General features: G+C 45.4%; 1 protein-coding gene across 1 annotated transcript; it reads right to left on the bottom strand.

The window, feature by feature from the left end:
- Nucleotides 1–3992: 3992 nt before the first annotated feature.
- On the bottom strand, nucleotides 3993–19204 carry GMPR2 (guanosine monophosphate reductase 2). Its single transcript, XM_087714258.1, has 9 exons — nucleotides 19114–19204; nucleotides 16763–16882; nucleotides 15019–15102; nucleotides 14506–14673; nucleotides 13364–13445; nucleotides 13133–13239; nucleotides 9837–9879; nucleotides 6982–7141; nucleotides 3993–4258 (listed from the first exon to the last, which is right to left on the bottom strand). The coding sequence occupies exons 1-9, from the start codon at nucleotides 19198–19200 to the stop codon at nucleotides 4063–4065; spliced, it is 1047 nt and encodes a 348-aa protein (XP_087570384.1). The 5' UTR covers nucleotides 19201–19204; the 3' UTR covers nucleotides 3993–4062.
- Nucleotides 19205–22081: the final 2877 nt, after the last annotated feature.

Raw genomic sequence — 22081 nt, 5'->3', positions numbered from 1 at the left:
AGCAAAGATTTCCCGCAGCCCGGAACTTTGCCAACAGTTTTTGAACCTTTATTCGGAAAACGCGAGGAGAGTTTTTGAGGCTCAGTTCGTCGGGCCGATGCGGAAGAGGAACCGGGGGCAACGGAGTCCCCGCCCGTCTCGGGCCAAGGCGATGGTTGAGCAGCTGGCTCCTTTTTTTTTCTCGAGTTGTCTCTCGCAGGGAACGTTCACGGCGAGCGTTCGAGGTTCCTTTTGGGAACGGGAATGTTTGAAAGTGCCAGAAAAATAAACGGGTTTACAGATCGGCTTTCTCGGCGTGGTCCTTGAGGGGTAGCTTCCTTGAAAGACGAAGGAGGAGGAGGACTGTGGGGTCCCGGGTGCTCTCTGAGCTTGGGGGTTTTCTCGCGGACGTTTCGTAACCCATCAAGGGAACGTCATCAGTGCTAGAAGGGAGTGTTTTTTGTGGAAGAGGAAGAGAAGAGTGAAGAAAGAAGAAGAGGAGGAGTGATAGATCCTTGGTGCTCTCTGAACTTGGTTCTGCGTTTGCAGACCTGAGCTGGGTGGTTTTTCTTGCAGACGTTTCATGACCCAACTAGGGAACGTCATCCGTGCTAGAAGGGAGTGGGGTGTGTGGAGAGGAGGACACTGGGGTCCTTGGGGCTCTCTTGAGCTTGGCCGTTTTCTTGCAGACGTCTCATAAGCCAAGTAGGCAATGTCATCAGCGCTGGAAGGCAGGGGGAGGAGGAAAAGGACTATGGTGTCCTTGATGCTCTCTGAACTGAGTGGTGTCCCTTGCAGGCGTTTCAGGGCCCAACTAGGGAAGATTATCAGTGCCAGGAGGGAGGAAGGAAGGAAGACTGTGGGGTCCTTGGTGCTCTCTGAACTGGGTGGTTTTCTTGCAGATATTTCAGGACCCAACTAGGGAAGATTATCAGTGCCAGGAGGGAGAAAGAGGGAGGGAGGAAGGAGGATGGATGGATGGATGGAAGGAAGGAAGGAGGACTGGAGGGTCCTTGATGCTCTCTGAGCTGGGTAGTTTTCTTGCAGGCATTTCAGGACCCAACTAGGGAAGATTATCAGTGCCAGGAGAGAGAAAGAGGAAGGAAGGAAGGAAGGAAGGAAGGAAGGAAGAAGAATAATGGGGGGTCCTTGGTGCTCTCTGAGCTGGGTGATTTTCTTGCAGGCGTTTCAGGACCCAACTAGGGAAGATTATCAGTGCCAGAAGGGAGAAACAGGAAGGAAGGAAGGAAGGAAGAAAGAAGAATAATGGGGGGTCCTTGATGCTCTCTGAGCTGGGTGGTTTCCTTGCCGGCGTTTCAGGACCCAACTAGGGAAGATTATCAGTGCCAGAAGGGAGAAACAGGAAGGAAGGAAGGAAGGAAGGAAGGAAGGAAGGAAGGAAGGAAGGAAGGAAGGAAGAAGACTGGGGGGTCCTTAGTGCTCTCTGAGCTGGGTGGTTTTCTTGCCGACGTTTCAGGACCCAACTAGGGAAGATTATCAGTGCCAGGAGGGAGAAAGAGCGTGGGAGGGAGGGAGGGAGGGAGGATGGATGGATGGATGGATGGATGGATGGATGGATGGAAGGAGGACTGGGGGGTCCTTGATGCTCTCTGAGCTGGGTGGTTTTCTTGCAGATATTTCAGGACCCAACTAGGGAAGATTATCAGTGCCAGGAGGGAGAAAGAGCCTGGGAGGGAGGGAGATGGATGGATGGATGGATGGATGGATGGATGGATGGAATGAGGACTGGGGGTCCTTGATGCTCTCTGAGCTGGGTAGTTTTCTTGCAGGCATTTCAGGATCCAACTAGGGAAGATTATCAGTGCCAGGAGAGAGAAAGAGGAAGGAAGGAGGGAAGGAAGGAAGGAAGGAATGAAGAATAATGAGGGGTCCTTGATGCTCTCTGAGCTGGGTGGTTTCCTTGCAGGCGTTTCAGGACCCAACTAGGGAAGATTATCAGTGCCAGAAGGGAGAAACAGGAAGGAAGGAAGGAAGGAAGGAAGGAAGGAAGGAAGGAAGGAAGGAAGGAAGGAAGGAAGGAAGAAGGAAGAATAATGGGGGGTCCTTGATGCTCTCTGAGCTGGGTGGTTTCCTTGCAGGCGTTTCAGGACCCATCTAGGGAAGATTATCAGTGCCAGGAGAGAGAAAGAGGAAGGAAGGAGGGAAGGAAGGAAGGAAGGAAGGAAGGAAGGAAGGAAGGAAGGAAGGAAGGAAGGAAGGAAGGAAGGAAGAATAATGGGGGGTCCTTGATGCTCTCTGAGCTGGGTGGTTTCCTTGCAGGCGTTTCAGGACCCAACTAGGGAAGATTATCAGTGCCAGAAGGGAGAAACAGGAAGGAAGGAAGGAAGGAAGGAAGGAAGGAAGGAAGGAAGGAAGGAAGGAAGGAAGGAAGAAAGAAAGAAGAATAATGGGGGGTCCTTGATGCTCTCTGAGCTGGGTGGTTTCCTTGCAGGCGTTTCAGGACCCATCTAGGGAAGATTATCAGTGCCAGGAGAGAGAAAGAGGAAGGAAGGAGGGAAGGAAGGAAGGAAGGAAGGAAGGAAGGAAGGAAGGAAGAATAATGGGGGGTCCTTGATGCTCTCTGAGCTGGGTGGTTTCCTTGCAGGCGTTTCAGGACCCAACTAGGGAAGATTATCAGTGCCAGAAGGGAGAAACAGGAAGGAAGGAAGGAAGGAAGGAAGGAAGGAAGGAAGGAAGGAAGGAAGGAAGAAGAATAATGGGGGGTCCTTGATGCTCTCTGAGCTGGGTGGTTTCCTTGCAGGCGTTTCAGGACCCAACTAGGGAAGATTATCAGTGCCAGAAGGGAGAAACAGGAAGGAAGGAAGGAAGGAAGGAAGGAAGGAAGGAAGGAAGGAAGGAAGGAAGAAGAATAATGGGGGGTCCTTGATGCTCTCTGAGCTGGGTGGTTTCCTTGCAGGCGTTTCAGGACCCATCTAGGGAAGATTATCAGTGCCAGAAGGGAGAAACAGGAAGGAAGGAAGGAAGGAAGGAAGGAAGAAGACTGGGGGGTCCTTAGTGCTCTCTGAGCTGGGTGGTTTTCTTGCCGACGTTTCAGAACCCAACTAGGGAACGTCATCAGTGCTAGAAGTGGAGACGAGTTCGAGAGAGGAGGAGGAAGTGGAAGAGAAGCAAAAAAAGACTATGGAGTCCTTGGGGCTCTCTTGAGCTGGGTTCTGCGCTCGCAGGCATTTCACGACCTAACTAGGTAACATCATCCGTATTCGAAGGGAGCGAGGTTTGCAGAGGAGGGCTGTGGGGTCCTTGGTGCTCTCTGAGCTTGGTGGTTTTCCTGCAGACCTTTCAATACCCAACTAGGGTACATCATCAGTGCTAAAAGGGAGGAGGGTTTGTGGAGTAGAAGAGAAGGGGAGGAGGGGGGAAGAGGGGGAGGAGGACTGTGGGGTCCTGGGTGCTCTCTGAGCTCAGATGTTTTCTACCAGACATTTCACAACCCAACTACGGAACGTCATCAGCGTTACAAAACAGAGAGGCTGGCGAACGAGAGACGGAGGAGGGAGGAGAGAGCAAAAGAGGAGGGAGGAAGATTGTGGGGGTCCTTGGGGCTCTCTCAGCCTGGTGATCTCCTTGCAAATGTCTCATGAGCCAACTAGCTAACGTCATCAGTGCCAGAAGGGAGTGGGGTTTTGTGGCCAGGAGGAGGAGGAGGAGGGCAGCTGTATGGCCCTCCGTGCTCTCTCTGCTTGGTGGTTTTCTTGCCGACGTTTCACGACCCAACTAGGGAACATCATCAGTGCTAGAAGGGAGAGTGAGAGGAGGAGGATCGTGGGGTCCTTGTTGCTCTCTGAGCTTGGTGCTTTCCTCGCCGACGTTTCACGACCCGACTAGGGAACGGCATCAGCGCTATCGGCAGGGAAGGCCATCCGCGGAATGGAAAAATGCGCGAAAGTTGCGCTTGGAATAAGCCGACGATCTAAAGGAGATGGAGGGCTTCTCTACCACCGAAGAACCAATCAAGCCACCCTGCTTTGATTGGCATCTGGGTTATTGGAGGAGGGGGGGATTGGGCAGAGGTGAGGCTGCCTGGTGGGGAAGGGAGCAGGGAGGGGGGGGGAGGGTTGAATCCTAAGGTTGATCCTCCCCGCCAAAGATGGGGTTGACTTGCTGGGTGATGCGGATGAACGTGGTCCGGCGGCTGAGCTCCTTCAGCTTGGCGGCCCCCACGTAGGTACAGGTGGAGCGGATGCCCCCCAGGATGTCCCTCAGGGTGTGCTCCACGTCCCCCTTGAAGGGCACTTCCACCACCTTGCCTTCCGATGCTCTGCGGGGGGGGGGAGAGAGAGAGAGAGAGTAAGAGGGAATAAAAGGAAGGAAGAGGGAGAGAGAAAAGAGACAGAAAGAAAGAGTAAGAATGAAAGGAAGGAAGAGGGAGAGAGAAAAAGAGACAGAGAGAAAGAGTAAGAGAATGGAAGGAAGAGGGAGAGAGAGAAAGACAGAAAGGAAGAGAGTAAGAGAATGAAAGGAAGGAAGAGGGAGAGATAGAAAAAGAGAAAGAGTAAGAGGGAATAAAAGGAAGGAAGAGGGAGAGAGAAAAGAGACAGAAAGAAAGTAAGAATGAAAGGAAGGAAGAGGGAGAGAGAAAAAGAGACAGAGAAAGAGTAAGAGAATGGAAGGAAGAGGGAGAGAGAGAAAGACAGAAAGGAAGAGAGTAAGAGAATGAAAGGAAGGAAGAGGGAGAGATAGAAAAAGAGAAAGAGTAAGAGGGAATAAAAGGAAGGAACAGGGAGAGAGAAAAGAGACAGAAAGAAAGAGTAAGAATGAAAGGAAGGAAGAGGGAGAGAGAAAAAGAGACAGAGAGAAAGAGTAAGAGAATGGAAGGAAGAGGGAGAGAGAGAAAGACAGAAAGGAAGAGAGTAAGAGAATGAAAGGAAGGAAGAGGGAGAGATAGAAAAAGAGAAAGAGTAAGAGGGAATAAAGGGAAGGAAGAGGGAGAGAGAAAAGAGACAAAGAAAGAGTAAGAATGAAAGGAAGGAAGAGGGAGAGAGAAAAAGAGACAGAGAGAAAGAGTAAGAGAATGGAAGGAAGAGGGAGAGAGAGAAAGACAGAAAGGAAGAGAGTAAGAGAATGAAAGGAAGGAAGAGGGAGAGACAGAAAAAGAGAAAGAGTAAGGGAATAAAAGGAAGGAACAGGGAGAGAGAAAAGAGACAGAAAGAAAGTAAGAATGAAAGGAAGGAAGAGGGAGAGAGAAAAAGAGACAGAGAGAAAGAGTAAGAGAATGGAAGGAAGAGGGAGAGAGAGAAAGACAGAAAGGAAGAGAGTAAGAGAATGAAAGGAAGGAAGAGGGAGAGATAGAAAAAGAGAAAGAGTAAGGGAATAAAGGGAAGGAAGAGGGAGAGAGAAAAGAGACAGAAAGAAAGAGTAAGAATGAAAGGAAGGAAGAGGGAGAGAGAAAAAGAGACAGAGAGAAAGAGTAAGAGAATGGAAGGAAGAGGGAGAGAGAGAAAGACAGAAAGGAAGAGAGTAAGAGAATGAAAGGAAGGAAGAGGGAGAGACAGAAAAAGAGAAAGAGTAAGAGGGAATAAAAGGAAGGAACAGGGAGAGAGAAAAGAGACAGAAAGAAAGTAAGAATGAAAGGAAGGAAGAGGGAGAGAGAAAAAGAGACAGAGAGAAAGAGTAAGAGAATGGAAGGAAGAGGGAGAGAGAGAAAGACAGAAAGGAAGAGAGTAAGAGAATGAAAGGAAGGAAGAGGGAGAGATAGAAAAAGAGAAAGAGTAAGGGAATAAAGGGAAGGAAGAGGGAGAGAGAAAAGAGACAGAAAGAAAGAGTAAAAATGAAAGGAAGGAAGAGGGAGAGAGAAAAAGAGACAGAGAGAAAGAGTAAGAATGGAAGGAAGAGGGAGAGAGACAGAAAGGAAGAGAGTAAGAGAATGAAAGGAAGGAAGAGGGAAAGAGAAAGAGAGTAAGAGAATAAAAGGAAGTGAGAGAAAAAGAAAGACAGAGAAAGAGATAGTAAGTGGGGGGGGAGAAAGACAAGAAAGAAGGAAGAGGAAGGAAAGAAAGAAAGAAAGGGAGAGAGACACACAAGAAAGGAAGGAAGAGAGAGATAGAAGGAAGGAAGGAAGAAAAAGAAAGAGAACTTATGATCACAATTGAGCCCAAACGTTTGGTTGCGAAGCAAGAGCGTTGTTAAATGAGCTTAACCACATTTTACACGTTGGCCACTCCCACCTGGTCACATGACCTCCAAGCCACACCCACAAAATAGGCCACTCCTACAGAACGGGTTCTAAAAAAATGTTGAAACCCACCACTGATAACAACCTTCCCATGGAGCATTTCCTGCTATCATCGAGGGAGGGACGCTTCAGGAATGTCCTCCATTGGCAGACCTCCAAGGTCCCTTCCAGCACTATGTCTCCATGGTGCTGGCTGGGGAATTCTGGGAATTGAAGTCCACAAGTCTTAAAAGTGGTCTAGTAACCTTGGCAACTTTAAGACTTGTGGACTTCAGCTCCCAGAATTCCCCAGCCAGCACCATAGAGACATAGGGCTGGAAAGGACCTTGGAGGTCTGCCATTGGAGGACTTTCCTTGAAGTGTCCCTCCCTCGGTGATAGCAGGAAACTGGTGGCAGGGCATTCTGGGAGTTGTGGTCCACAAGTCTTAAAGTTGCCAAGGTTGGAGACCCCTGATCTAGTTTATTCCCTTGATCAGATCCCTGAGGGGATCTTCCCAAACCCCAAAGGAAAACCCATTACTTTGTCACTTGAGAATGGACCCTTCTCTCTTACTCATACTTGTTACGCTTATATTTATAGAAAAATATATAGAATAAGAAGTATTGGAAGGGACCCTGAAGGTCTTCTAGTCCAACCCCCTGCTTAAGCAGGAAACCTTATTCCACAGGATTTACATATAAAACCTTATACTCCTCCTGTAAGAGTTCTGTGAGAAGCAGGGATCCTTCCCAGCTGCAAATCCAACATGGAGGAATGGGGGAATTTAACGGCCCAGCGATCCCACTGACCGTTCTCAAGCTTCCTTACCGATATTCAGCCACCCCTCCGGCGTATTTCTTCATGGACACCTCGGAGCTCATGCCGTAAAAAAGCTTGTATTGCTTGCCTTCTTTTTCAATCAGGTTCCCCCCGGATTCGGTGTGTCCCGCCAACATGCCCCCCACCATCACAAAGTCTGCACCAGCGCCTGCGAGGGGAAATTTGAATTATATGAGCAAAACCAACAGCTCCCCCACATAGATAGAAAGATAGATAGACAAGGATAGAGAGATATAGATGATAGATAGATAGATAGATAGATAGATAGATAGATAGATGGATGGATGGATGGATGGATGGATGGATGGATGGATGGATGGATGGATGGATGGATGGATGGATGGATGGATGGATGGATGATAGATTAGATAGATAGATAGATAGATAGATAGATAGATAGATAGATAGAGATAGATAGATAGATAGATAGATAGATAGATAGATAGATAGATAGATAGATATAGATGAAATAAATGAGATAGAGAGATAGATGTGATAGGTAGGTAGGTAGGTAGGTAGGTAGGTAGGTAGGTAGGTAGGTAGGTAGGGAGAGAGAGAGAGAGAGAGAGAGAGAGAGATTGAGATTAGATAGAGAGACCGGTAGATTAGATAGATAGATAAATAGATAGAAAGATAGGTAGGTAAGTAGGTAGGTAGGTAGGTAGGTAGATAAATAGATAGATGACAGATAAATGAGACCGGTAGATAGATATAGACAGATGAGATAAATGAGATAGATAAATAGATGAGATAGATGTAAAACAGAAGAGAGACCGATAGATATCTAGATAGATAGAGATGATAGATAGATAGATGATAGATAAATAGATAGATAGATAGATAGATAGATAGATAGATAGATAGATAGATAGATAGATAGATAGATAGATAGATAGATAGGTAGGTAGATAGATAGATATAGATAGATATAGATGAGATTAGACAGATGAGAAATTAGATAGATAGATGATAGATAGATGATAGATAGATAGATAGATAGATAGATAGATAGATAGATAGATAGATAGATAGATATGAGAGAGAGTTGAGATATAGATCAATAGATCAATAGATGAGAGTAAGAGATGAGAGATAGATCGATAAATATAGACGAGAGAGAGATGAGATTAGATAGATAGATAGGACAGATATAGATGAGAGAAAGAGATGAGATATAGATAGATAGATGAGAGAAAGAGAGGTGAGATATAGATAGACAGATGATAGAGAGATACAGAGATATGAGATAGATAGGGAGGGAGGGAGGGAGGGAGGGAGGGAGGGAGGGAGGGAGGGAGAAAGAGAGATCAGAGATGAATACCAGTAGGATAGATAGATAGAGGGATAGAGAGAGATGAGATAGAGAGATAGACAGACATACATATACACGTACTCCTTGACTTACAACAGTGCATTTAGTGACCAAACTTCAAGGGCACTGAAAAAAGTGACCATTTTTCACACAACTGATGTGGCATTCCCCAGGATCCCGTGATCAAAATCCAGCCGCTTGGCAACTGACTCACATTTATGACGGTCAGTGTCCTGGGGGAACATAATTCCCCTTTTGCGACCATCTGACGAGCAAAATCTGGGGGGGGGGGGGGGGTGTTTGTCCAGATTCACCTAACTCCTAAAGCACGGTGACGATTCGCTTAACAACTGTGGCAAGGCAGGTGGTAAAAAGGAGGCAAGCCTCCCTTAACAAATGTCTCGCTTAGCAACTGAAATGTTGGCCTCAATCGTGGTCGTAAAGCAAGGACCACTATCTATCCCCAATAATCCATATTAAGGAATCAGGAGGGGGGGGAAAACCCCACAAGGAAATAATTTTAATGGAGGGAGAGAGAGAGAGAGAGGGAGAGAATGTGTGTGTTCCTCTCGTACATCTGTGCTACTTATTCCCGACTCTAGGGGGCGGTGCTCATCTCCGTTTCAAAGCCGAAGAGCCAGCGCTGTCCGAAGACGTCTCCGTGGTCATGTGGGCGGCATGACTCAACGCCGAAGCCGCACGGAACGCTGCTCCCTTCCCACCAAAGGTGGTGCCTATTTTTCTACTTGCATTTTTTACGTGCTTTCAAAATTCTAGGTTGGCAGAAGCTGGGACAAGTCACGGGAGCTCCCTCCGTTTATGCGGCACTTGGGATTCGAACCGCCGAACAGCCGACCTTTCTGATCCGACTAGCTCAGCGCCTTCGCCACTGGGTCCCTTTTGAGCGTGTGATTATAGCGTCATTATAGAGAGTGACTAAATTGAAGAACTGCAGCAGCTGACTTAAAACAATTGTGGCAAGGAACGTCGCAAAAGGAAGCCAACTTAAGAAATGTTTCGTTTAGCGACAGAAACTCCAGGCTCAATTGAGGTCATAAGTCGAGGACTAGACAGGCAGACTTCAAACCATCAGTTTGGGGACCTACGTTACCACCGCACCTGGGGGGGAAAAGTGGCTTACAAGCCGGTCCTCGCACTTACAACCGTCGTCGGAACCTCCCTACCCAATTTCCGGCGGTTGACACTTGACACGGATTTAACATCCAGGGGTCACGTGTTACACCTGTGACTTCCCCCCGCCCCCTCCGCAGGCTTCTGGACAAGCGATCAAAAGGGATAAGGCAGATTTGCTTAACGACCGCAAGACTCGCTTAACAACTTGCAGCGACTGGCTTAAACGACCATGAAAAGAAAATCATAAAAATTGGGGGGATTTTTTTCCCCCCCAACTGGTTGAACTGTTGAAATCCCGGCTTGCATTGTCGTCGTTAAGTCGAGGACTTCCCCGCGTCGTCCCGGCGTCACCTCAGCAAACCTAACCGGCAGAATTTGGAAATACGGGAATGTTTACCGAAAGCTTTGGCCACATCCCCTGGGCATTGGCAGCCTCCGTCCTGTAGAAGAGAGAGCGGAAAAAATTTAACCTCGTCCTTTTCGTGTTTTATTTTATTTTATCCCCCCCCCCCCCCGGTTCTAAAGGAGACACGAGTTCCGTTCATGCGAAAGCAGACAAATCAAACGGCCAGAGCAAAGGGAGCGGGGGGGGGGGTGTTCAACATGAGCCAGACCAAGAGGAGGATCAGGGAAGTAATGATTAAGCTGAGCTTCCCAAACTTTTGTGGCGGTTAATTGATCATTCTGACAATTAAGGCTGTTTTGGCCGGATGGACCAGGAATCGTTCAACCGGCTTGTGGTACAGCAAGAGAAAATTATGTCAAAAGGCAAAAAAAAAACCACTTTAATACAGAGATAGATAGATAGATGAATGGTAGATAGATAGATAGATAGATAGATAGATAGATAGATAGATAGATAGATGATAGATAGATAGATAGATAGATAGATAGATAGATAGATAGATAGATAGATAGATAGATAGAAGATAGATATATATATATATATAGAGAGAGAGAGAGATAGATTGATAGATAGATAGATAGATAGATAGATGATAGATAGATAGATGATAGATAGATAGATAGATAGATGATAGATAGATAGATAGATAGATGATAGATAGATAGATAGATAGATGATAGATAGATAGATAGATAGATGATAGATAGATAGATAGATAGATAGATAGATAGATAGATAGATAGATAGATAGATGATAAGATAGATAATAGGGAGGGAGGGAGGGTGGAAGAGAGAGAGATAGGTATGATAGATAGATAAATAGAGAGAGAGAGACTGAGAGAGAGAGACAGAGAGAGAGAGAGAGATACCGGTAGAGGGATAGAGAGATAGAGAAAGATGAGATAGAGAGATATGGTTAGGTAGATAGACAGACAGAGATGATAGATAGATGGATAGATGGATGGTAGATAGATAGAGAGATGATAAGAGAGATACAGAGATATGAGAGAGAGAGAGATAGGTATGATAGATAGATAAATAGATAGATAAATAGAGAGAGAGACAGAGAGAGAGAGAAAGAGAGAGAGACCGGTAGAGGGATAGAGAGATAGAGAAAGATGAGAGAGAGATATAGGTAGATAGATAGACAGACAGACAGATAGATGATAGATCGATGGATAGACGGATGGTAGATAGATAGATAGATGATAACAGAGATACAGAGATATGAGAGAGAGAGAGAGATAGGTATGATAGATAGATAAATAGAGAGAGAGACAGAGAGAGAGAGACCGGTAGAGGGATAGAGAGATAGAGAAAGATGAGATAGAGAGATATAGGTAGGTAGATAGACAGACAGATAGATGATAGATTGATGGATACATGGATGGTAGATAGATGATAACAGAGATACAGAGATATGAGAGAGAGAGAGAGAGAGAGAGAGAGAGAGAGAGAGAGAGAGAGAAGAGATGAGATAGAGAGAAGAGATATGGTTAGGTAGATAGACAGACAGAGATGATAGATAGATGGATAGATGGATGGTAGATAGATAGAGAGATGATAAGAGAGATACAGAGATATGAGAGAGAGAGAGATAGGTATGATAGATAGATAAATAGATAGATAAATAGAGAGAGAGACAGAGAGAGAGAGAAAGAGAGAGAGACCGGTAGAGGGATAGAGAGATAGAGAAAGATGAGAGAGAGATATAGGTAGATAGATAGACAGACAGACAGATAGATGATAGATCGATGGATAGACGGATGGTAGATAGATAGATAGATGATAACAGAGATACAGAGATATGAGAGAGAGAGAGAGATAGGTATGATAGATAGATAAATAGAGAGAGAGACAGAGAGAGAGAGACCGGTAGAGGGATAGAGAGATAGAGAAAGATGAGATAGAGAGATATAGGTAGGTAGATAGACAGACAGATAGATGATAGATTGATGGATACATGGATGGTAGATAGATGATAACAGAGATACAGAGATATGAGAGAGAGAGAGAGAGAGAGAGAGAGAGAGAGAGAGATAGAGAAAGATGAGATAGAGAGATATGGTTAGGTAGATAGACAGACAGAGATGATAGATAGATGGATAGATGGATGGTAGATAGATAGAGAGATGATAAGAGAGATACAGAGATATGAGAGAGAGAGAGATAGGTATGATAGATAGATAAATAGATAGATAAATAGAGAGAGAGACAGAGAGAGAGAGAAAGAGAGAGAGACCGGTAGAGGGATAGAGAGATAGAGAAAGATGAGAGAGAGATATAGGTAGATAGATAGACAGACAGACAGATAGATGATAGATCGATGGATAGACGGATGGTAGATAGATAGATAGATGATAACAGAGATACAGAGATATGAGAGAGAGAGAGAGATAGGTATGATAGATAGATAAATAGAGAGAGAGACAGAGAGAGAGAGACCGGTAGAGGGATAGAGAGATAGAGAAAGATGAGATAGAGAGATATAGGTAGGTAGATAGACAGACAGATAGATGATAGATTGATGGATACATGGATGGTAGATAGATGATAACAGAGATACAGAGATATGAGAGAGAGAGAGAGAGAGAGAGAGAGAGAGAGAGAGAGAGAGAGAGAGAGAGAGAGAGAGAGAGAGAGAGAGAGAGAGAGAGAGAGGTATGATAGATAAATAGAGAGAGAGAGAGACACACAGAGAGAGAGAGATACCGGTAGAGGGATAGAGAGATAGAGAAAGATGAGATAGAGAGATATAGATAGGTAGATAAGACAGACAGACAGATAGAGGATAGATCGATGGATAGATGGATGGTAGATAGATAGATGATAGAGAGATACAGAGATATGAGATAGAGGTAGGAAGAGAGAGAGATGATAGAGATAGATACCAGTAGGTAGATAGAGGGATAGAGAGACGAGATAGAGAGATAGATTCCTCAGCCAGCCATATAGGATAGCTTTCTTAATAGATGGTGGGTATGCAGCAAGTGTAATATGACTTCGGCAAAGTGGGGGTGGGGTGGGGAAGAGCTGGGTGGGGAATTCTGGGAGTTGAAGTCCACAGGTCTTAAATCAGGGGTCTCCAACCTTGGTCACTTTAAGACTTGTGGACTTCAACTCCCACAATTCCTCAGCCAGCCATATAGGGTAACTTTCTTAATAGACGGAGGGTATGCAGTAAGCGTAATATGACTTCAGCAGAGAGAAAAAAAGGAGCTGGCTGGGGAATTCTGGGAGATGAAATCTTCTAGTGGCCAAGAATGGATTTCTCCATGATTTCTCACCGAGATGATGTGTCCTCCGAGGCCATGGGCCGCGTCTGCGCACTCCATGACGGCACTGAGTTGAGGGTAACCCACTCCGGTCTTCTTCCGGGTGGTACAAACGGAGCCTGAAACAAGCCAGGATTAAGCCAGCCAAGAATCGTAACGGTCCCTAACAAGGCAACCTAGATTGAAATGTTTAGCCCGGCTTTAAGGGGAAAGGATGAATTTACGGGGAATCACCAACGTCACCTGGTCCGATGCCCACTTTGATGATGTCGGCTCCCGACAGGATGAGCTCCTCCACCATTTCGCCTGTCACGACGTTCCCGGCCTGGTACGGCAAAAGAAATGAAAGCCACCTGGGTGAATTTGGGCCAATCACCAGGAGACAGTGAGTTCTAGTCCCATCTTAGGCACCAAAGCCAGCTGGATGACTTTGGGCCAGTCACCAGGAGATAGAGAGTTCTAGTCCCGCCTTAGGCATGAAAGCCAACTGGGTGACTTTGGGCCAATCACCAGGGGACAGAGAGTTCTAGTCCCATCTTAGGCACGAAAGTCAACTGGATGACTTTGGGCCAATCACCAGGAGATAGAGAGTTCTTGTCCCGCCTTAGGCATGAAAGTCAATTGGATGACTTTGGGCCAATCACCAGGGGACAGAGAGTTCTAGTCCCACCTTAGGCACGAAAGCCAGCTGGATGGCTTTGGGCCAATCACCAGGGGACAGAGAGTTCTAGTCCCACCTTAGGCATGTGGAAATCTTAAAAATATTCTTTTTAAAAAATCTTAAATATCTTCCTGTTCTGAGTGCGGCTTCCCAAGAGCATAAAACTAACTCCTGGTCCCGACAAAAACCCCTTTTATTCATTGGCTGTGAATTCTGCTCATTCGCATCCAGCAAAGTCTTTCAAGGTAGGATTTACGGTCACCGACCTTATCTGGCTTGGAGACCAGCCAGGCCGATCTCTGTACAACTTGGCACAGGAGTCTCGGAGTCAGTAACCAATGAAGCGAACTCCTGCAAGCTCCACTCCCCTTTCGCTCCCTCTTTTATTCCCTATGGGAGGGGCCATTCACCGTCCACCTATGGCCTTACTCCCAAGTTGACCCTTGTTCTTTAGCTGTTCCCTTCTTGTCTGGCAACTCTGCCCATGCGCACACTGGGAACAGGCTCCAGCTGTTCTTCTGCCTCACTGATGTCTGACTCTGAAGGCAGCTGATAACTGTTGGCCGGCCCTGGCCCCCTCTCTGCCTCTTACACAGAGCCCTTATCAGAGCCTTTCCCAGACTCCAGGAATGGCCCATCTTCCTCCCCAACCTCCTCACTGATGGGCCACAACCCTTCCCTGTTTTGCCTCCTGAAGTGGAAGAAGAGGGACGTCCCCACGTACCATGATGGTGTGATGAGGGAACCGCTTCCGCAAATCCCTCAAGAACTGGACGAAATGCTCGGAGTAACCGTTGGCCACATCAAGGCAGATGTAGCGGATCTGTGGCACGGCCTCCAGGACTTGCTCCAAGTGCTCCAATTCGGACGTCCCGGTGCTGGCTGCCACGTTCTGAGGACAGGCAGCAAGCAGAGAATTCATAATCTCTCTCTCTCTCTCACACACACACACATACACAAAGACACAAACACACACACACAATCACATACACACAAACACACACACACAAACACACACACACACACACAAACAAACATACACACACACACAAATACATACAAAAACACACAAACACACACAAACATACACAAAGACACACACACACAAACACACACACACAAACACACACAAACACACATACAAAACCACACAAACACACACACACACAAACACACACAAACATACACAAACACAGACTCGAGGGGGGAGAAGTGAAGGCAAAGTTCCCACACCTACCTGCAGACAATCCGGATTCTGAGCTGCGAATTCCTTCCACTCCTGCAAAGCGCAGTGCTTGTGGATGGCTGTGAAGAGGGAGAACTGGGGGAAGGAAACAGCGTGTAAAGGATGAAGCCAGTGGCTAAGACCCCCCGGCTGGGAAGTGCCAGAGCACGAGTTCAAGTCCCGCCTGAGGCACGAAAGCCAACAGAGTGTCTCTCAGCCCAGCCCACCCCACAGGGTTGTTACTGTTGGGAAAATAGGAGGAAGCTGTGATGGAGACATTCACTGCCTTGAGTTATTTGTAGGAGGCAAGGAGGGAGGAAAGAAGGAAAGAAGGAAGGAGGGAAGGAAGGAACAGAGAAGGAGGAAGGAAGGAGAGAAACTGAGAGAGAAAGGAAGGAAAAGAGAGAGAGAGGAGGAGGGAAGGAGAGAAGGAAAGAGAAAGAGAGAAAAAGACAGAGAAAGTGAAAGAAAGAAAAAGAAAGAGAAGGAATGGCGGAGGAGGAGGGAAGGAGAGGAAGGAAGGAAGGAGAAAAAGACAGTGAAAGAGAGAGAGAAAGAAAGGGATGGAAGAGAAGAGGAAGGAAGAAGAAAGAAAGGAAGAGAGAGAGAGAAAGAAAGAAAAAGAGGGAAGGAAAGGAAGGAGACAGAGAGAGGAAGAGGAAAGAAAAAGAGAGAGAAGGAATGGAGGGGGAAGGAGAGGAAGGAAGAGAAAGAGAGAGAGAGAAAGAGAGGGATGGAACAGAGAAGAGGAAGGAAGAGAAAAAGAGAGAGAAAGAAAAAGAAAAAGAAAGGAAGAAAGGGGGAAGAAAAGGAAGGAAGGAAGGAGAAAGAGAAAGACAGACAGACAGAGAAAGGAAAGGAAAGAAATGGAGAAGGAGGAGAGGAAGGAAGGAGAGAAGGAGAAAGACAGAAAGAAAGAAAGAAAGAAAGAAAGAAAGAAAGAAAGAAAGAAAGAAAGAAAGAAAGAAAGAAAGAAAGAAATGGAGGAGGGAAGGAAGGAAGGAGAAAGAAAGGAAGAAATGGAGAAGGAAGGAAAGAGAAAGAGAAAGAAAAAGAAAGAAAGAAAAAGAAATGGAGAAGGAAGGAAGAGGAAGGAAGGAGAAAGAGAAAGAAAGAAAGAAATGGAGGAGGGAAGGAAGGAAGGAGAAAGAAAGGAAGAAATGGAGAAGGAAGGAAAGAGAAAGAGAAAGAAAAAGAAAGAAAGAAAAAGAAATGGAGAAGGAAGGAAGAGGAAGGAAGGAGAAAGAGAGAAAGAAAGAAAGAAAGAAAGAAAGAAAGAAATGGAGGAGGGAAGGAAGGAAGGAGAAAGAAAGGAAGAAATGGAGAAGGAAGGAAAGAGAAAGAGAAAGAAAAAGAAAGAAAGAAAAAGAAAGAAATGGAGAAGGAAGGAAGAGCAAGGAAGGAGAAAGACAGAGAAAGAAAGAAAGAAAGAAAGAAAGAAAGAAAGAAAGAAAGAAAGAAAGAAAGAACGACAGAAATGGGGAAGGAGAGGAAGGAAGGAGAGGAAAGAAGGAGAAAGACAACAAGAAAGAAAGAAAGAAATGGAGGAGGGAAGGAAGGAGAAAGAAAGGAAGAAATGGAGAAGGAACGAGAAAGACAGAGAAAGAGAAAGAAAAAGAAAGAAAGAAAAAGAAAGAAAGGGAGAAGGAAGGAAGGAGAGGAAGGAAGGAGCTTGTGGATGGAATCTACTGCCAGCCCACCTCGACTCTCCCTGCATGGTGTTTTCAGGAAGATCCACCCAAAGGCATATATATACCTTGGACAAGGCCTTGGCCATCTCAAAGGTCCCCACGGTGTCCATGTTGGCCGCGATGATGGGTATCCCCGTGTAGGTCTGCTTGGAGTTACGGAAGGTGAAGGATCTCAGGAGGTCCACCTGGAGACAAAAAGGAGAGAAGACTCAACTCCCCAAAACTTTGAAAGTCGATTCTCCCAACCTTGAGGGAACCCAACCTCTGCCTGGAACTTAAGCCATCAGCAACGGCAGCCTGTCAATCACCCATCTCCTGCCTGCTGCCAGGAGGCAGCCCCAGTGTGGTGGCCCGCCAGCGGAGCTGGAAGCAGATTCGAAGAGTGACAACATTGGGGAGGAACCTGGGCCAGTCCTGGAGTCTGGGGAAGGCTCGGATGAGGGCTCTGCGTTGGAGGCAGAGAGGGAGCCAGAGCCGTCCGACAGTTATCAGCTGCCTTCAGAGTCAGACATCCGTGAGGCAGAAGAACAGCTGGAACCTGTTCCCAGTGTGCGCATGCGCAGAGTTGCCAGACGAAGGGAACAGCTAAAGAACTGGGGTCGACGGGAGTAAGGCCACAGCTGGACGGTGAATGGCCCCTCCCAGAGGGAATAAAAGAGGAGCGACAGGGGAGTGGAGTTTGCAGGAGTTCGCTCGGAGACTCCTTGCCAAGTTGTGCGGATGTCGGCCTGGCAGCTCTCCAAGCGAGATGAGGTCTGTGACCGTAAATCCTCCTTCGAAAGACTTCGCTGGATGTGAAGGAGCAAAATTCACAACAAATTTACAAAAGGGGTTTTTGTCGGGGCCAGGAGTTGGCTTCCTGCTCTTGGGGAGCCTCGGTTAGAACATCCCCAATCTTTACCCAACCTCTCTTCTTTTTGCTTCAAACCGTCCCTAACCGAACTGTTGTAAGTCGAGGCCTAAAGGATTTCAAGGTTGCCTCATATAACACACATTCCTTCTGTGTTTCTAACTTGCTAACACGCACTCACTCTCCACCAAGAACGATTCTCAAATTTACTCCAGGAGGAGAAAACACGAAATAAACAGGCATTTCTCTGACTTTAAATCCATAGCTACATATTTATTTATGATTATTTTACTAGCTGATAATCCAGTGTTGCCCGGGGAATTTATGTATAGGGAGGAAATGTCTGGACCAAACAGTAATTTATAATGTTGGATTTTCCCCCTTACCAGAGGGAGCCCCCTTGTGGAGTACTGTGAAGCTGCTACCATGGCAACTCCACTGCGCTAAAGCCATTTTACAGCAGTACGGTAGAAGCCGTTTGAAGGCACAACAGGCTGTATCTTAACAGAACACACACCCCGAGGGGCGTTAGGGGTGTCTTACCCCCCGCAGTATTTGTTTCCAGAGAGTAAATCATCTGTGTACCAAGTTTGGTTGAAATTGCTCAAGGCATTCCAGAGTCATACTGGAACATACATACATACATACATACATACATACATACATACATACATACATACATACATTTAGATAGATAGATAGATAGATAGATAGATAGATAGATAGATAGATAGATAGATAGATAGATAGATAGATAGATAGATAGGGAGGGAGGGAGGGAGGGAGGGAGGGAGGGAGGGAGGGAGGGAGGGAGGGAGGGAGAGAGAGATGATAGATAGATAGATAGATAGATAGATAGATAGATATAGATGAGAGAGTAGATAGATAGATAGATAGATAGATAGATAGATAGATAGATAGATAGATAGATAGATATGAGATAGATAAATAGATGAGACAAATGAGAGAGAGAGAGAGAGAGAGATGATAGATAGATAGATAGATAGATAGATAGATAGATAGATAGATAGATGATAGATAGATAGATAGTAGATAGATAACAAATGATAGATAGACAGACAGACAGGCAGACAGACAGATAGATATGGATGGAGATAGATAGATAGATAGATAGATAGATAGATAGATAGATAGATAGATAGATAGATAGATAGATAGATAGATAGATAGATGGATGATAGATAGATAGATAGATAGATAGATAGATAGATAGATAGATAGATAGATAGATAGATAGATAGTAGATAGATAACAAATGATATACAGACAGACAGGCAGACAGACAGATAGATATGGATGGAAGATAGATAGATAGATAGATAGATAGATAGATAGATAGATAGATAGATAGATAGATGATAGATAGATAGATAGATAGATGATAGACAGATACACACACACACACACACACACACACACAAAGAGAGAGAGAGAGAGAGAGAGAGAGAGAGAGAGAGAGAGACATTATTGACATCTAGTTATCTCAATGATAATTATAACCGCTGCTTTGTCATCTGCAAAGGAGAATGAAAAAAGTCCTTCTACCTCGCTCCGGGATTTGAGCGTACTCCTTTTTGGTCTCAGGAGGACATCCTTGAAGTCCAGTTTGATGTCATTATCTATGTGGGGCATTTTGGATTCCTGTAAAATAAAAAATAAAAAACAAAGCCCTGAATTCTGGAATACCAGGGATGAAATCCCAACCTTTTCTTCTCTAAACTTTTACCCTACCCTACCCTACCCTACTCTATTCTATTCTATTCTATTCTATTCTATAGTTAAACGATCTCCAATGCAAATTATTTTCCATCAGTCGTCCCTTCCTTTTTCAAAAGGCAACTGGATTTCCTAGTTTTCAAGGTATTTTTCCTTGAAGATGTTTCCCGTCTCATCCAAGAAGCTTCTTTATTTCTGACTGAATGTTGGAAGATGGATTTATATTCCTTTGCAGTCATCTGGTTGTTAGTACTCTCTCTGAGAGCCATTGAGGCCACTTGGATGTTTATCTCTGCCCTCGGAGTCATCAGATACAGGTATTCCTCGACTTAAAACAATACATTTAGGGACCATTCAAAGTTACGACAAAAAGTGAGTCAAATGAGGTGGCGCAGTGGTTAAATGCAGCACTGCAGGCTACTTCAGCTGACTGCAGTTCTGCAGTTCGGCTGTTCAAATCTCACCGGCTCAGGGTTGACTCAGCCTTCATCCTTCCGAGGTGGGTAAAATGAGGACCCGGATTGTTGTTGGGGGCAATATGCTGCCTCTGTAAACCGCTTAGAGAGGGCTGAAAGCCCTATGAAGCGGTATATAAGTCTAACTGCTATTGCTAAATGGGGGTGGATGACAAGGAAAATGTCTTCAAGAAAAAAGAAAAAGTTGAATTGCCTTTTGAAAAAAGTTCTTTGGGAAAACTATCACTGGGAATCTACCAGTGGTGGGTTTCAAAAAAATTTGGAACCTCTTCTGTAGGTGTGGCCTGCTTTCCGGGTCCACTGGTGGAACCTCTTCTAACCGGTTCGGTAGATTTGACGAACCGGTTCTATTGAACCGGTGCGAACCGGTAGGAACTCACCTCTGGAATCTACATAGATTGTCTCAATAGTGTTTGTAAGGTGGCTCAGTGACTAAGACACTGAGCTTGTGTATCAGAAAGCGGAGGAAAAGGTTTAGAAACTTTATTAATTGACTTTTACTTAAAAGATGTCATAAAGGTGTAATGTTATCGGAGGATTTTTTTGAACTAGCTAATGAATGCCATTATGTGGTTGTGTCTTTAAGTATGAATGATTTGAGGTAAAAGCACGTTCAAATAATTGCAGTCCAATGAGAATTGTGGCACATTGATAGTAAGATATACAAAGATTTTTGATTTAAAGTTCTACAATCTAATATGAACTATAAGGAATGACTGTGGAAGAAATGCACGAAAGTTATCGGTAACCAATTGACACGCTTTCTACAAGATGTCATGAAGGATGATTCTTTTTTTATGTGTTTTTGTTCATTTAAAATAAAATAAAAATTTTCAAAAACAAAAAAGCTTGGCGGTTCGAATCCCCAGCGCCGCGTAAACGGAGGGAGCTCCCGTGACTTGTCCCAGCTTCTGCCAACCTAGCAGTTCGAAAGCAAGTAAGAAATACAAGTAGAAAAATAGGGACCGCCTTTGGTGGGAAGGGAACAGCGTTCCCTGCGCCTTCGGCGTTTAGTCATGCCGGCCACATGACCACGGAGACGTCTTCGGACAGCGCTGGCTCTTCAGCTTTGAAACAGAGATGAGCACCGCCCCCTAGAGTCAGGAACAACTAGCACATATGTGCAAGGGGAACCTTTACATTAGTTATTTCCAAATTACACTTTCAACTTTGTGACACTTACCGTGGGAGAGTTGCGTTGAACCGAAGACTGCTGCCAATAAATATTTATGACCTCCGTGTGACCATCAGCCTCGATTTCCAGCGGGCCATTCCCATCATTCTAAACCAAGATCAATAAATAAATAAAAACGGAGGAGGGGAGAAAGGAGAGGAAAAGGAGAGAGGGAAAAGCAGAGGAAGAAGTGGAGGGAATGCAAGAATAGGACAGAGGGGAGGAAAGGGAAGAAGAGGGGAAGAGTAGAGGAGAGGAGGGGGAAGGAGAGAAGGGAGAGGAAGGAAGGAGAGAAGAAAGGAGGGAAGGAAAGAGGGAAGGAAGGAGAGAAGGAGAGAAGAAAGGAGGGAAAGGTAGGAGGAAGTGAAGGAGGGAAGGAAGGAGGGAGGGAGGGAAAGAAGGAGGGAAGGGAGAGAAGGAGAGAAGAAAGGAGGGAAGGAAGAAGGGATGGAAGGAGAGAAGGGGAGAAGAAAGGAGGGAAGGAGGAAATGAGGGAGAGAAAAAAAGGAGGGAAGGAAGGAGGAAAGGAAGGAGGAAAGGAAGGAGAGAGAGAAGGAGGGAAGGAAGGAGGGAAGGAAGGGGGAAGGAAGGAGGGAAGGAAGGAGAGAAGGAGAGAAGAAAGGAAGGAAGGAAGGAGGGAAGGAAGGAGAGAAGGAGAGAAGAAAGGAGGGAAGGAAGAAGGGATGGAAGGAGAGAAGGGGAGAAGAAAGGAGGGAAGGAGGAAATGAGGGAGAGAAAAAAGGAGGGAAGGAAGGAGGAAAGGAAGGAGAGAGAGAAAAAAGGAGGGAAGGAAGGAGGGAAGGAAGGGGGAAGGAAGGAGGCAAGGAAGGAGGGAAGGAAGGAGAGAAGGAGAGAAGAAAGGAAGGAAGGAAGGAGGGAAGGAAGAAGAAGTAGGATTGTTGTAAAATAAGATGGGTGTATGGGATGGTAAGAAAGCAATCTCAATTATATCGTCAATTGTAGGGGAGAAAAACTGTTATAAATACATATTATTAACAAGTTATGAGATTATATAATTGTGAATGTATATATGAGAAATAAAAAATTTAAATTAAAAAAAAATAAACAAATAAACAAATAAAAACGGAATTGAATGACCAAAGTCCAGCTTTATCGCAAGCGAATCTCTCCGCCCCATAAACACTTC

This window comes from Thamnophis sirtalis, unplaced genomic scaffold (assembly GCF_051295495.1).
Source record: "Thamnophis sirtalis isolate CommonGarterSnake01/CBP01778 unplaced genomic scaffold, rThaSir2_p1.2 scaffold_4, whole genome shotgun sequence".
Classification (NCBI taxonomy): Eukaryota; Metazoa; Chordata; class Lepidosauria; order Squamata; family Natricidae; genus Thamnophis; species Thamnophis sirtalis.
Note: the sequence above shows the minus strand (reverse complement) of the source record. Positions and strands in the feature narration are given on the sequence as shown.

Bases quoted from the DNA above. Each gene is read 5' to 3' on its own strand.
- GMPR2 (XM_087714258.1), bottom strand. From the start codon at position 19,200: ATGCCCCACATAGATAATGACATCAAACTGGACTTCAAGGATGTCCTC. The intron at 13,240-13,363 runs GTGACGTTGGTG...GGCTTGTTTCAG, and splicing joins CAAAGTGGGCATCGGACCAG to GCTCCGTTTGTACCACCCGG. The intron at 7,142-9,836 runs GTAAACATTCCC...TTCCCCTCGCAG, and splicing joins GGATGTGGCCAAAGCTTTCG to GCGCTGGTGCAGACTTTGTG.